At 48.9% G+C, this 15,826-nt stretch overlaps 1 protein-coding gene across 1 annotated transcript in view; it reads left to right on the forward strand.

The window, feature by feature from the left end:
• The window catches only part of Efcab6 (EF-hand calcium binding domain 6), a 176,569-nt gene that overhangs the window by 97,444 nt on the left and 63,299 nt on the right, over nucleotides 1-15,826 (forward strand). The window contains exons 11-16 of the mRNA XM_055627242.1: nucleotides 392-500; nucleotides 3,356-3,523; nucleotides 5,667-5,726; nucleotides 5,818-5,978; nucleotides 6,889-7,059; nucleotides 8,558-8,705. Coding sequence (XP_055483217.1) covers nucleotides 392-500; nucleotides 3,356-3,523; nucleotides 5,667-5,726; nucleotides 5,818-5,978; nucleotides 6,889-7,059; nucleotides 8,558-8,705 — 817 coding nt within the window. The remainder of the gene's footprint in view (nucleotides 1-391; nucleotides 501-3,355; nucleotides 3,524-5,666; nucleotides 5,727-5,817; nucleotides 5,979-6,888; nucleotides 7,060-8,557; nucleotides 8,706-15,826) is intronic.

Here is a 15,826-nt window from a genome sequence, read left to right on the forward strand (position 1 = left end):
TGGTGTAGTCACAGCAGGGCAGAGGCTGGGACTTCCCATGCCCTCAGCTGTGGTACTCATGTGCTGTGCCTTGCTGCCTGCCCTAGGGTCCTGGTGGCCAGCAATCTCCGGTTTCCTTCCTGGTCTTTATGTGAGATCAGGATTTGAAAGATGCCTGCCTAGGGTTGGACAGCACTGGGGGCACAGCTAACAGATGCCTATAAACGTCTCCTTCAGGGCAGTCCTCTGTCTGATGTCTCCTCACAGCAAACGGGCCTGCCCCTGTACACCACCCTTTTTGAAGAAAGAGCCCCACAAAGTACTGTGAGAATTGTGGGGCGCTTGCTTTTTGCACTACGGACAAGTCTAAGGGTGCAGTCTCCTTCCTGTCTTTCTCCTGCCCCCTCTGCAGCACTGACTCTAGAAACCGGTCTCGCAAGGAAAATATCATCAAGAAGTTATTCAAGTTCTCAGAGGAACGCTACAGAGCCCTAAAGAAGACCTTATTAATTATTAGCTCGGTAAGAGGCTGAACCCTTCTCCAGAAAGACCCACAGGAGGTAGGAAAGTTAACACTCAGTGTGGCCAATGAGTGGAAAGACAGTCAGGAGGCTGCTTGTCTGTTAGGAAGGGGGTAATGAAAGGGACCAAGTTGACAAGGAAGCAAACACATCAGAGTTCTCATCTGCTGCTGGTGAGTGTGAAAACTGGCACACGGGCTACAAAGAACAATGTGATGGGTTTTGTTAAGATCAAATAATGGACCGTGTGACCCAGTGATTCTGTACCTAGGTACCAGCCAAGAGCCACGGGGACTTCCTCACACAGACATGTGTGTACATGTTTCAAGCAACACCGTTTGTTATGTTCAAACTGGAGCTAACCCAGGCATAGATAAGAATGTGACATGTCCATAGAGTACCAGCCAGGAATGAAAAGGAATGAGATGCTGGGAGCGGGAGGGAACACAGATGTGCAGGATGCTGGTTTGGGGGCACTGCAAAGGTTCTAGTTCTGTGATGGTGGCCGCACAATGCTGGGCGTACGTCAGAAGTCAGAAAGAACTTCTCCGTGGTTCCTGTTTGGAACACTGATTTGAACACCGATTATCATTCAAAACCAAGCCATCGACAGGCACATTTAGTTCACTGTGCCTCAGAGAACCTAACTTCCAGAGCTGGGAGATGGCCCAGTAAAAGCAATGAGGAGCTGAGTGTAAATCTCCAGCACCCTGATAAAGAGCTCAGTGCTTAAGAGCACTTGCTGTTCCTTCAGAAGACCGGGATTCAGTTCCCAGCACCCAAACTTCCTGTGATTCCCTTGTCAGGGTATTTGACAACCTCTTTTGGCCTCCAAGGGCACCAGGCACACACAGGTTCACACACATAGGTGCACACAGACACACACACACACACACATACACACACATATAAAATAAAATTTAAAATTATTAACTGTGCTGTCTTCTCAGCCTCTGGACCTGCATTTTACCGCACTGTGGCAGTCAATGATGGTTGCTGCTGATGCTCACAATGTCTGTCTCGAGGTGGGGGGGGGGCCTCTGTTGTCCTCCAGTAAACAGGTTGTCTTCATTTTCGTGTTTAGTTAACTTATCGACAGCACCCTATTCCATGGGAATGTGTTTGCCTCAAAAGGCTTTGCTTATAGGGTTTTCTTTATGTAACATAGCAGAAATGTCTTTCTCAGCAACTGCCCATCTATGCAACCCGTTGAAACTGGTGATACCGAAAACATGTCCAATCAGTATTCTACATAAATTGGAAAGCTGTAATGGAAATGCAGGGAAATTTGGAACTAGCAGTTGGGGCTGGGAGGCGGAGGGTTTTTCACACCATGGAGACCCTGGGGAAAGAGTTACCCTGTGCCCCCCAAAAGGACCTCATTCCTATAGCCACCTGTTACCTGTTTGCTGGCAGAGGAACCATTCTGGGAAGAGCCTTAGAGAAAGTCTTAGTGGCTCCCACCTCCCTGCTCTTGCCTCATGTGGTAGGCGAAATCTCTTTTCAAGTCATAACCCAGCTTGGCTGAAGCTGATGCTCTACCAGTGCTGAGCATCTACAAGGCTTTTCCTGCCTTTGAAACTATATATTTTCTATTTTTAAAAAATTTATATTAATAACAGTTTATTCACTTTGTAACCCAGCTGTAGCCCCCTCCCTCAGTCCCTCCCAATCACACCCTCCCTCCCTCTTTTTCTCCCATGCCCCTCTCCAAGTCCACTGATAGGGGAGGTCCTCCTCCCCTTCCCTCTGACCCTTGCCTATCAGGTCTCATCAGGACTGGCTGTATTGTCTTCCTCTGTGGCCTGGTGGGCTGCTCTCCCTTTAGGGGGAGGTTATCAAAGAGCCAGCCACTGAGTTCATGTCAGAGACAGTTTCTGTTTCAGTTACTAGGGAACCCACTTGGAGACTGAGCTGCCATGGGCTACATCTGTGCAGGGGTTCTAGGTTATCTCCATGCATGGTACTTGGTTGGAGTATCAGTCTCAGAAAAGACCTCTGAGCCCAGATTTCTTGGTTCTGTTGCTCTCCTGGTGGAGCTCCTGTCCCCTCCAGGTTTTTCTATCTCCCCCTTCTTTCATAAGATTCCCTGAACTCTTCCCAAAGTTTAGCTATAAGCCTCAGCATCTGCTTTGATACCCTGCTGGGTAGAGTCTTTCAGAGTCCTTCTGTGGTAGGCTCCTGTCCTGTTCCTGTTTTCCCCCTCTTTCGATGTTTATCCCATTTGCCTTTCTGAGTAAGGATTGATCATCTTACCCAGGGTCCTCCTTCATGCTTAGCTTTTTTAGGTGTACAGATTTTAGTATGTTTATCCTATATTATATGTCTTATATCCACTAATAAGTGAGTATATACCATGTGTGTCTTTCTGCTTCTGGGATACCTCACTCAGGATGATCTTTTCTAGTTCCCACCATTTGCCTGCAAATTTCATGATTTCCTTTTTATAAATTGCTGAGTAGTATTCCATTGTGTAAACGTACCACAATTTCTGTATCCATTCCTTAGTTGAGGGACTTCTGGGTTGTTTCCAGGCTATTATGAATAAAGGTGCTATGAACATGGTTGAGCAAATGTCCTTACTGTGTACTTGAGCATATTTTGGGTATATGCCTAGGAGTGGTTTAGCTGGATCTTGAGGAAGCACTATTCCTAATTGTCTGAGAAAGCGCCAGATTGATTTCCAAAGTGGTTGCGCAAGTTTCCATTCCCACCAGCAATGGAGGAGGGTTCCCCTTTCTCCACAACCTCTCCAGCATGTGTTGTCACTTGAGTTTTTTATCTTAGCCATTCGGGTGGATGTAGAAACTATATATTTTCCTAATTCCTGATGTTATTGACACTCTCCTGCTCAGATGCCCAGTGGCTACATATCTTGGGAAGAACTGCATCGCATTCTAAACTGCATGGTTGCGAGGTTAACTGATCCAGAAATCATCGAATTGAAGCAGGCGTTTGACCCGGACGGCACTGGTGGAGTAAGGATCAGCTCCCTCCTGGAAATGCTGGATGACAGCCCAAAGGTACTTCTGCCGCAGACGGTGTCGACGGACAGCGTCTTGGCTGGGTTACTCCCAAGGCCAGGAAGCCAAGCTTTTTTGGCAAAATACAGTTTAAATGAGGCACCGACTTTGCCTTCCCTCATGTCTTCACGTTACAGTTAAGAGGTTGTTGTTTGGTTTAAGTTTTGTTTTCTAGAGCACACTGAGGATGTCACCTGACATTTCTGAAAACGCTGCCTTAAAGTGGCAGGTGCTGGGCGGTGCTCCGCTCACAGCCAGGTCCCGCACAGGGGTATTTGGGAGTCACACGTGGTGGCAGCAGCACACGCTTATGGTCCCAGCACTTGACAGGCCGAGGCCGGAGAAACACTATGAGTTTGGGGATAGCCTGGGCTACAGGGAATAGCAGGCCACTCAGGGTTGCATAGTGAAATGAGACCCTCTCAAAAAAAAAGAGAATGACTACAGCAGAAGTGTGTTTGGGAAGAGTCTCATGCCCTGAGTTGACACAGTTTCAGGGGTAACCGCTCATACCCAGTAGCTTTCAGCCATTGCTGCTTCTGGCTGAAAAAGTAGGCAGTTTCATTATAAGTGGCTCATTAGCAGCCATTAGCATTGGCGATCTTTAAGAACATTTAAAAAGTCAGATTAGTTGCATATATGGCCTTGTTGTCAGAACGCTGGGCTATTTGCCTTCACTCTGGAGGGGAATTGCTGGGCCGAGCACAGGATGTCACTTATATGCGAAGGTTTCTCTGAATAGCTTCTCTAGAAGTGTGAAGTACTAAGTCAGATTTATAGATATGTCCAAGACTTTACACACGCACACACACACCACTTCTTTTTAAGCATGAAAACTGTAGAAAATGATGGAGGGGTTTATGGTCCCACAAGTAAGACATTGGTTGTGCCCATATCTGGCCATATGAGTCTGGAGGGATTGGACCTATGTGCCCAGGTAGTACCTCAAAATATGCTTTGACTCAGTTTACCACTGGTGCTTGAGAGCAAGAGCAAATGAGTTTTTATGGCATGGCATAGGAGCTTGAGCTAGTGTTCAGCTCATGGCTGCCACCTCCATGAGCTCTCTTCAAGGGCAGAGAGTCTACCTCCTGAAGACACCACACGATTGCACAACAATCTTGTACAAGATTGATGACAGCTGCAGCCTGCAGTGTTGCTGTGGAAACTCAGTTGGAGAGTTCTCAGTGACTTCCCTGACCCCTGTGTAAGGCAGACCCTGGCTTAGCCAGTGCTGTGGTGCTCAGGACTCCTTACCTCTGGGCCTCACAGCAGCTGTGCACATCTTCAAACCAAAGCAAACTAAGGCATGGAAGGAGCCTCTCCACGCAGCCAGGGAACACAGCCGTTGCTTGATGTAACCTGAGCCATGACACATATGTACACACACTCAAACCTGCCAGATAAGTGTATACTCCAACCTACAACATGTGTGCATGCGCCCAAATCTGTCATAAATATGTGCACATACTCCAATCTGTCACCTACGTGTGCACACACACTCAGACATGTCACATACACGTGCACACTCAGATATGCCATATATTTGCACACACTCAAACCTGTCACGTCTCTGTGCACACACATTCAAACCTGCCATATATATGTGTACTTACAAACTTGTTATAGGTGCACACTCTTAACCCTGTCGTATTTTACATGCACATACACTTAAACCTGCCATACATGCACACACTCTCAAAACTGACACGTATGTGTGCACCTGCGCTCAAACCTGTCATATGTATAAGCGCACACGTCCAACCCTATGATGTGCCTACAGACACACACGCCACTTGCATCAGAGGGTAAAGTTTACACCTCCACCGTATGCATTTTGATGGGTTGGATATGTGTTTTTACATACTGTACCTGACTTTCCTACAGGTAAGGTCACATTGACGGCTTTCCAGCCTGTCATCATCCATTGAGCCATTGCTAGCGTTTCACACAGTTTGCTACCTACCGTAAGGGATGCTGCATCCTCTCCTTTGCTATGATCTTGGCATCCGGTTCGTTTTCATAAGTTTTGCTCCGACCTCTCCCGGTCAGGCAGAGCCAGATTTCAACTCTGATCCTAACACTTCCTGTTGCCCCTCAGGAAGGACTTTCATGGATAAAACTTTCTCTCATGTCCACGTAGGTAAGAAAACTGTCCCCGCCTACAGAAACCAAGGCACCTCTTCCTGTGGCTTGGGATTCAGTGAGTACCACATGGCATCCCCGTGTGCTCTGAGGGCACCTGCACACTGGCTTCCAGTACAGCAGCTGCATCTCCTTCTTCCCTGGGCTAGGTAGATGAAATGGTGCTTGACACCATCACCAGAAACTTCCAGGACTTCTACGGTATGCTGCAGTCATATGACCCCGGGTGCACGGGGACCGTATCGAAGAGTAACTTCAAGAAAATCATGCGCATGTTCTGCCCGTATCTGCTGAATGAGCACTTAGTGAAGTGAGTCCCCAGGTCCTCCACTTCCCGCTCCTCCCCAGCCGCCTCCGTGACACTCGTGGATAATATTGGGAACACATAGACCTGCTGAGTCCTCCTCAGCAGAGGCCTAAGAGTTTGCTGTGTGTAATTGAGCCACCATCACCATGGAAGGAGGGTAGATGGAGAGGTAGCTGAGTATCCTCGGGGAGGCCCAGTGCAGGGGGAAGGGGGCAACGGCACAGGTTCCATCTGTGTCTCTGGGACTGCTAGCTCTTCCTATTTATTTTTATTATTTTTCAAAAGGTTTATTTTTAAGTGTACATGTGTGTCTCTGTGTATACACATGTATAGTGCCTGTGGGGGTGACACATTCTCCTAGACACTTGAGATTGAGCTTTTTAAAAAGAATTTTTTTTTTTTTACTTGTCACAGTTTATTCACTTTGTATCCCAGCTGTAGCCTCACCCTTGGTCCCTCCCAATCCTGCCTTCCCTCCCTCCCTCATCTCCTCCCATGCCCCTCTCCAAGTCCCCTATAGCAGAGGACCTCCTCCCCTTCCCTCTGACCCTAGCCTATCAGGTCTCCTCAGGACTGTCTTTCATAGTGTTCCTCTGTGGCCTGGTCAGGCTGCTCGCCCCTCAGGTTTGGGCAGAGATTGAGCTTTTTAATTTTTAGCCTCGGGCTGGAGAGATGGCTCGGAGGGGAAGGGCACACACTGCTCTTTAAGAGGACCCAAGTTCGGTTCCCAGCACCCACATCAGACTGCTCACAACCACACATAACTCCAGCTCCGATGCCTCTGGCTTCAGCGGGCGTCTGCACTCCAATGCACAGCCTTACACACAGACACACCCAACAACACATGATTAGTAAAATTTTTTCTCAATCTTAGCCTTTTAACGGGCACACTCTGATAATCTTTCAACTTTAGGCTCTCCACTAAGTTCCAAGACTCAGCCTCAGGAAGGATCCTGTACAAGAAACTTCTGGTATGCCTTGGTGTCTGTGTCCCGCAGCCCACCCTGGAACTCAGTACTCCGAGGGATCAGCCAAGTGAACAGTCTCAAAACAAGGAGCAGAGCCAGTTGGATCTTCCTGAGGGGTAAAATAAGAGTAATGTAAAAGAAAATTATATATATATATATTGCCTTGCTGGAATAGACACTCAGTTGTGATCAACTAAGAAAGGACGGTTTGCTAGGTGTGCATATTTAGAGCAGGCTGCGCTCTTGCCAAAAATTAAAGCCAGTTGCTAATTCTGGAAATGAAAGCGGGATAGCCCCAGAGCTGGGGAACTTGCGGAGCTTGTCCTAGTGTTGACAATCTAGGACCCTCGCTTCCCAGACGGCGTGATTGCTCTGCGCCTGCACGCACCCACATCTCCTCTCTCACAATAAGCGGTACTTATTGTACCGCTTCCTGTAAAGCCCGCCCGTTAACACAGCTACCATTTTCTGATATGAATGGCGGAGCTGCTAAAACAATAGCCGGACTGAACTGTCAACCAAAACACACTATAAAAAAAGACTAGGCTGGTGGATATTCTGGCTTCACTTCCTCTGAAAAATACTGGTTCAGTCTAAGGAAAAGGTGCAGTTTTAACTGTTTGTTCATAGCATGTCACAAGCCTGCAGGAGTGGGGACACCCAGGAGGTGCCATCTTGTCACTTCTTGTTTTCAGGGTTCTTGAGCATGGGGTGACGGGATGTCTTTTAAGAGGAAAACTTAAATATCTGGCAACATGTCTCCCTAAAGCCAGGAGAAGGAATAATGGCAGTTAATCTGTCCATTTCCTGGAGGAAAGACTGGAACTCTGCTCCTCATGGCTGCCCATGGCTGTCCTGTCCTTTCAGCAGGGCCCGGGAGACTGTGGGGGTCCAGGAAAGAATTACCTTGCAACCATCCTCTCAAAATATACCTCGTGAATTAAGTTGATTCTATAAAGCAACTCAGGATAACCATGGCATCTCTGATCTACCTCAGCGGCCTATGACTTCACCCAGTTATTCTACAAAATGCTTTGTCTAGGTTGAAGCTTCCCTATAGGCCCTGGTGCCTAAAAGCATTCTGTTTTCACTCATATGTGAAGTCCATTATGGTGGCAGTGTCCAGGCTGCAGGACTGTGAAGCATCTTGTCACATTGCAAGGAGAAAGACACGTGCTGGGGTTCACTTGCTCTCTCCTTGCTGTGCAGCTCAGGAGCCCAGCCCAGAGCACGGTGCTGCTCACATTTAATGTGGTTCTTCCCATTTCAGTTAGCCAACATAGTCCTCTGGGCTTGCCCAAAACAGCCCCTCCCAGGTGTCCCCAGTGGCTCGTCTCTAGGCCATTCCAAACCCTAGCTGACCACACTAACCATCCCACATGCCCAGGCTCGTGCTATCTCTATCCAGCTCTACGTTGAGGGCGTTATTGTGAAGACAGCACTGCCCTTGATGAGCGGGTCCCCGTGCCTGGGCAGCTGACCCTTCCACAGATGCGGTGCTGCTAAACTGCCGTCCTGGCTCTGCAGTTGGCAGGCACAGAAAGGAAGCCCCAGCCCGAGAGCATGTTTGTCCACTTCAGACGTCACGTCAGCTCTGTCTACCTGTGATTTCAGAACCTCGGAGAGCAAGAACATGACCAAGGAAGAAGTCATTGATAGACTTAAGCAATGTGTCCAGGAGCAGGACCCAGTATTCAAAGCGCAGTTCCTTAGCATCAGCAAGGAGCCTGATGCAAAGATCAGCTCAGAGGAGTTCCGGAAGGTAAGATCCCATCCCCCGTGGGGCTTCCTGCCTTGGCCCGTGTTCCATCCCACTGGGATACTACTTCCTCCATTGTCAACTGCTCATTTATTTCACAGTGGGAAGAGGGGTTGGTTGGTGCGCAGTAAAAGAATTCATAGGCAGTGCCACCAAGAGACCAGTTCATTTAATATACCAGGAAGCGGGTGGCACAGGCTGGGCACGGGGTCCGGCTGCAGCGCGCAGACCAAAGTACGAATGCATGGTGTGCTGCTTGGCAGAGCTGCTCCATTTCCAGGGGTCACTCAATAGCCTCAGAGGGTTCTCAGGGCCCCAAATCACCACCTTTGGCAAATTCCTTCCAACAATATTTGTGGTATGGCCGTGGCTTGGTTTGAGTATTTAAACCTCTCAGACAACTTTTCTTGCTTCACTGTTGGGCTGGCCGCGTGTACCTGGTTCTGTGCATGGGGGCACCATGGGGGTGGGAGTACAGAGCTGCTCCGTGTGTGTGTATGTGTGTGTGTGTGTGTGTGTATGAGAGAGAGAGAGAACAGTGGCATTGAAATCTGGGAAGGTAGGGTGTTTATGGAACCGGCAGGTTTGTGCCAGAAAAGCCTCAGCTCGAAGGGCCCTGCACAGGCTTCAGGAACCAGTTTACACGATTGCTTAAGATTTCTACAATGAGCACCCCAGCTAGCAGGGCTTTGGTTGTTCCTCAGCAAGGCATCTCACGTCATTCCCTGCAGTGTCCATGTGGACAGGCTAGAAAGCCGGGGAGTCAGCTTCCAAGAAGATAATACTCCCTCGAGTGCCTGCCGTTTGCATGGTGTCTACCTCCGGGCCAGACATTATAATGGCCTCCTGGTGTGTTAGAGACAGATGGGGTGGCTTTTCATAGTACCTCAGGGGAGAGGCAGGTGGGGGCAGGGTAGGAGGACCTAGAGCTCCTGGGTGGGGTCAGAGCATTGTGGAAACTGCCCCTGCCTCTCTCCTCACAGAACAAAACAAAAGTTGTCTAATGCTTAGGACCATAGCTCAGTCAATAAATATGCTTGCCACACAAGCATGAAGGCCCAAGGCCTAACTCACCCCTGCACCCATGTAACAAGCCTGGCATGGTGGTACACAGTTGTAATCCCTGCACTGGGGAGATGAAAATAGACAGGTCCCTGGGGCTTTCTGGCCTGACAGACTAGCCCAGTTGTCAAGTACAAGTCCCAGACCCTACTTTTAACAAAGTAAAACAGCAACAAAAATCAGGTAGATAGCACCAGAAGAATGACACTTGTGTTTGTCTGTGGCCTCTGTACGTACATGCATTCATGTAACCCCATCTTCTGGCATGTATTCCTCCCCTATACACACAGACACACAGACACACACACACAACACACCAAAGATGCCTAGGGCCTGATACTTAAGCATAAGGGCTAAGGGCTTGGGGCTTGGGAAGGCATAGAGTCAGGTCAGGCTCAGAAATTAGGGGTAGGAGAAAGGAAAGGTTCAGATGGCTCCAGATTCCCAGCTTGGGGACCAAGTGACCAGTATGAGGGCCAATCTTTGTTGTCAACTTGACACACCTCAGAAGAGGGCAGAGAGGGCTCGCTTCCATCAGCCTGCCCTGGGGTCATGTTAGTGGGGCACTGTCTTGACTGCTAATGTAGGAGGGTCTAGACCACTGGGGTAGTGCTGCTCCTGGGCAGGTGGCTCCCTGAGAAAGGCAGCTACCTGCGAGCCTGGGAGCAAGCCAGTAAGCTGTAATGGAAGTTTTGCTTTCTTCGTGTGTTATGAAAATATGCTTTGGTTTTAATCTCAAATGTGGGATTTTAGTTGGGCTATAGTTTGCCCATACCCGTGAACCATCTCATGTGGAGCGCGATCTTTGCCAGCTGGAATGGGCCTTCCACGTGCAGCACGGAGACAGGCATGGTCTAGGACTCTGAGAGTATAAATATGGGAACCAAGAAAGAGAAGGGGTGGTGTTCGGTGTGGCATGGCATTTGGTGTTTGTAGTGGCATTTGGTGTTGGCGTCTAGTGTACAGCAGTTTGGAGAGACCAGAGACCAGAGATGGTGTGACAGTTTGGAGCAAACAGAGAAATGCCCAGCAACATGGAGGAGCCTGCTGGCTGGGTCTGCGGTTGACAGAGATTATATTATAGAGTCCTAAAATAACCCCTTGACCCTAAATAACCAGGAGAGGTAAAAGAGTCTGAGCCCTCTCTTCCCGCTAACCTTTTCTCTCTCCTGCTTAAGGTCGGGGGGGGGGGGAGTTGATGGAAGGGAGGTAGAGGCCTAAACAACCCAAATAAAGGAGAATTTTAAAAGGAGGGCTACAGTAAACAGCGTTCTTGCGTGGTTTACGAATCAAGCTGCTGTCTTGAGTTTCTGCCATGTTCCCCCCAATGATGGACTGCGACCTGAGAGCCAAATACACCCTTTTCTCTCCCAGCTGTTTTTGGTTTGCAGTTTAATGTGGCAACAAAGACTGTAACCAGGACGCTGTAAGCAGTTGCCAAGGACTTGCTGAGAGCTGCTTAGCAGAATGAAAGTGACTGTAGGAGGCTAATTGCAGAGGTTTCGAGGTAATTGGCTTCCAGTCACCTGATTCACAGGGCAGGCCCCAGACTGTTGATTGTACCCTATGTCCCCAGCACCCATCATCACCCAGAAACCTGGCAGTCTGAAGCATGGGCTTACACCGTGTTGTGCCCCCAGCTTATATCACAGAGTCATGGCACTGGTCCAGCCAAGACCATTCAGAGAGCAAAAGAAGTGGCAGGAAGACATGGCAAAGAAAAGGCTGAGCGCGCATGGCTGGCTGTGAAGGCTTGCCTGGGTCCTCACTCCCACCTAGGGGCTCTGTGCACCTTAGCCACCAGCTCAGTGGCTGCTTCTCCAGTCTGAGAGCCAGACCACAATTCTCCTGGCGTCCAGCCTCGCATGTTATCTGCCTGACCTCTCTGTGAGCCACATACCGAGCCTTCCAGGACATCATTGTACTGCTGTCAGGGACCAAGAGTCTGTTGTAGATGCTCAAGGCTAGAATCCTGTAGTCTTCATGTTGCCTTCCTCCAACATCCACATCCAGTCTGTAATCAAGGTCTGTTGGCTTCACTCAGTATTGGTCTGGACTGTGACATGCCTCAGTTCTCCAGCACCTCATGGTTATAGTGACCTCATCCCTGGCCTACCCGAGCTCTAGTCCCATTACAGTTTGTTCTCAGTAAAGCAGCCTAGCAGTCCTTCAGTGAGTGTCCTTCTGCTCAGAAGCCAGCAGTGGCTTCCCTCTCCAGATGTAGCACAGCCAGTCAGCATGGCCCTCAAGGCCTGCATGTTCTGGCCACCACCTCAGGTCTCCCCACTACTCCCCAAGCTCCACACCAGCTCCCTGCCCCCACTCCTCACCCAGACCAGCATCTGCTTTTTGCTGCTTGTCTCCCGCCTGTCACATGGATCCTCTCCTGTCTGTGCGCCTCTCCTCACACCCTCAGTTCCTCTCTCCACCAAGTGGCTCTTCATGCTATGGCCTCTTTGACTCTGCTTCCTGTGGCCTCCTGTGGCCCCCTGTGACCCTGCCTGCCCGACTCTCATCGACTCTGTCTGTCCCTCCCAGCCCTTCTGTCTCCTACGCTGTCCTTTCAAGTCTTTTCTTCCATTGTGGCTAGCTTTTCTTCCTCTTCAAGGACACATGTGCAGTGAGGCTTTCACAGTGATTGGCAGGTAGCAGGACCATGAGAACTGGTGGCATAAAAGAATGTGGAGGATACCTGGACTACCCAGGAGTCCTGGAAGGGCCATCTGGTTGAGATGTGCACATGCAAACACGTGCCTTTAGGTGTACACTCTGGGTAAACAGCTGTTGTAATTCAGTGTTTAGGACATCATGACAAATGATGAAGGCTTGCACATGCCACCCAAGACATGGTTCTTCCAGTACTTCTCATCCTGACTTGCTTGAGTCCATAGCTACAGAACCAATGGGTACAGAGAATCTACTGTAGGTCAAGGTTAGGCCCATTATGACCTACAGTAGAAGCAGGCCTCTGCTTTTGTAAGGAGAAAGTGTAAATGAGACATGCAAGCATGGCAGCCCCCACTGCCTCCCATGCCCCTTGCAAACACCTCCCCACAGAGCCCATGCTGTTCAAGAAAACATTTACACTCTGAGGGGAGAGCAGTACCCCAAATAGTTCAGCCCTGTGTCCTGAGTCCCTCCTGGAGGCCAGGACATCTGACCTTGCTCAGTATGGGAGAGCTGTCCCTCTCCTCCCAGCAGAGCACAGTCTACCCTCTGATTGACAGCCCCTCCTATCAGTTCCCCATCGTGTGTGCTATTCCCAGGCAGGGGATGGGCCCGATCAAGATGCCCAGCCCAGTGAGCAATGCAGGCCCTGGGCAGGACAAGCAAGCTCAGTGATCATAACAGCAAAGCAAGTGGCTAGACTTTTAAAAACATCAAGTGGTAAATATTTTCTTCCCTCCTGTAACTTTAAATTCCTCTAGGGTGCCCTGGACCCTGCTTTGTATGATCTTTGAAGATCTTTCTTAGGTACTGTGGGAAGTTACACGAAGGGGAAAAAAATCCACGTTAAGGCAACAAATAGTAAGAGGAACAGAGACGTGCTCACAGTGAAAGGCACAGATGTGTCCACGATGTGGCAGAGACCTGGATCAAGAGCTCTTTCTAGTGTCTTCACCCCATGTTCCTGTTTAGAGCAATTGCAGATAAAGCCTTTGAACACTATGGGGCTGTCTTAGATGAAACACCATGGCCAAAGCAGTTTGGGGAGGAAAGGGTTTATTTGGCTTACATTTTCATCCCTGTTCATCATCAAAGGAAGACAGGGCAGGAATTTAGACAGGGCAGGAACCTGGAGACAGGAACTGATACTGAGGCCGTGGAGGAGTGCTGCTTACTGGCTTACTCAGCCTGCTTTCTTATAGAACCCAGGACCACCAGCCCAGGGGTGGCACCACCCATAATGGGCTGGGCCCTCCTCCATCAATCACTAATTAGGAAAATGCCCTCTAGCCTGATCTAATGAGAGCATCCTTCTCAGTTGAGGTTCCCTCCTTTCAGATGACTCTAGCTTATATCAAGTTAACATGAACTACCCATGATTCCTCCGAGTGCCTGACCAGATTCTGTGCTCAGAGTGAAGGTTCTCCTCACTGGGGGCTCAGGAAGTGCTCTGAGGAGCAGCTGAAGCCTCCATGATGGAGAGTGAGTTGGGAGGCGTAGAGCAGTGACCCCCAAAACTGATTCCAGAGCTCCCTATTCCCCAAAGCTTCCTGATGCCTTAGTGGGGCCACCAGCTTTGTCTGGGGGTCCTTTACACCTCCCTTTGTTGGTCTAAGGCCCACAAGACCGTCAGAAGTCTATAGTTCTCTCTGTGTGTTCCAGCAACAGCCTTGGCCAGAGAACAGCTGGATTCCCAGGACAGGTAGCCACACCCAGACTGCACAGGGACTGCAAACTGACCCCTGGCCCTTGCCAGTCAGAAGTAGGCATAGTTTCCTAAGGATATCTCTTGGGCTCCCTGAGTTTTCAGAAGTTCTAGACTGTTATCAGTGTCTCGCCTGCTCATTCCACAGTCCATCCGGTGTCTGTGGGTCTGTTTGCAAGGTTTCTTTTGTGTTCTGCTAATGTCGGGTGATTTACCCTGAGGGTCTGTTATTAGCTAAGGTAGGCTTCAGAATGCTGAGATTCCTGCCAGTGCGACGCTGGCTAGAGCATTGCTGCACGGCCTCAAGGCCATTGACACTGGGTTTCTTTCGGTGAGTGTTAGGCTAGTATTCTCTCTCCTTTGACTTTCGAACACATTGGGCACTTAGGGCAAGCCTCTCATGGGCACATTTAACTCACGCTCCATAAACTGTAGTCGAGTGTCTTTTCTCTAAGCTGGACATTGCACGGTTTATTTGTTTGTTTGTTTCTGCCTGTTCTTGCTTTTAGGTTATTTGACTACTTCTAGTGTTCCATGTTCCCTCGTATCCCATTATGAGAGGACACAGTTTCAGTCCTGTCGTAAAGGCCGTGCTGCTTGCAATGTGGCATTTGCACCCCCATAGCAGTGCAGGATGCTTTAGCGCCGTGAACCAAACTGAGAAGAAGCTGAGTCTGCCAAAACTGATTGGCTGATTAGAATTTCAGTACGGTGGAGAGATCGGAATGTTGCAGGTGCCAAGGCTAGTTTCCTTATCTTGGGCTAGTTCTAGCCTTCTGGCACAGCCATTCCTTGCCCACATCTGTGTGGAACTAGCATCTTGTGACAAATATGTTAAAACCTTGTGGACCTTCTACCAGTCCAAAAGCTGAGCGCCATCAGACAGCAGCATCCGGAGCCCACAGAATAGCTTCCTTGTCTACTGCACCCGCCTCTCTGATGTTCCCACCAGTGTATTTTAAAGTCGCCTGAACGTATGACTTTCTTCTGTAAAATCATAAAAACTTCATGAAACTGTAGGAACATGGAATTTGAGGTAATCAGTGCTTCTGGGCCATGCTCACACAAAATGACTCCAGAATAAACTATTTCTTTTACTCCCTTTAAGATGAAAGCTGTGGTTTTTGTGACAGTACTTTTACCATCTCTTTTGTGAGACCGTTCACCACATACTTCGATTTTTACATATAATCTAAAATCCCACAAGAAATCATTTTTTGTGCAGTAATCAACCTGTTCTAGAAACCTACGTATTTACCCTAGCTGTCTGTCTCTCTCTCTTTCCTCTCCTCTTCCTCCCCTTCTACCTTCTCCAACTCTTCTTCTTTCCTTGAACCTAGACTTACTTTCTTCATCCTGCCTAAAGCTCACCCTTTTACATCATTTAGGGAGAGTGTACTGCTAACTCACTCTGTGTTTCTAGTGGCTGAGGTTCCTCAGTTTCCCACCTAAGGTCCTTTCTCCAGACTGTGTTCAGGACACCATGCCAAACTTATTCACCTATCCGCTGAGGCTCCTCTGAGCTATGATAATTTCCCAAGGTTTTGTTATGACAAAAATTATTTTGTTATTATTATTGGTGTTGTTTTTGAGGAACATGGCCATGTTTTGAGGATTCCTGATCAGGATTAATTTTAATTCACTGTGTGTGTGTGTGTGTGTGTGTGTGTGTGTGTGTGTGTGTGTGTGT

Source organism: Psammomys obesus, unplaced genomic scaffold, assembly GCF_907164565.1.
Source record: "Psammomys obesus unplaced genomic scaffold, mPsaObe1.curated_primary_1811, whole genome shotgun sequence".
NCBI lineage: Eukaryota > Metazoa > Chordata > Mammalia > Rodentia > Muridae > Psammomys > Psammomys obesus.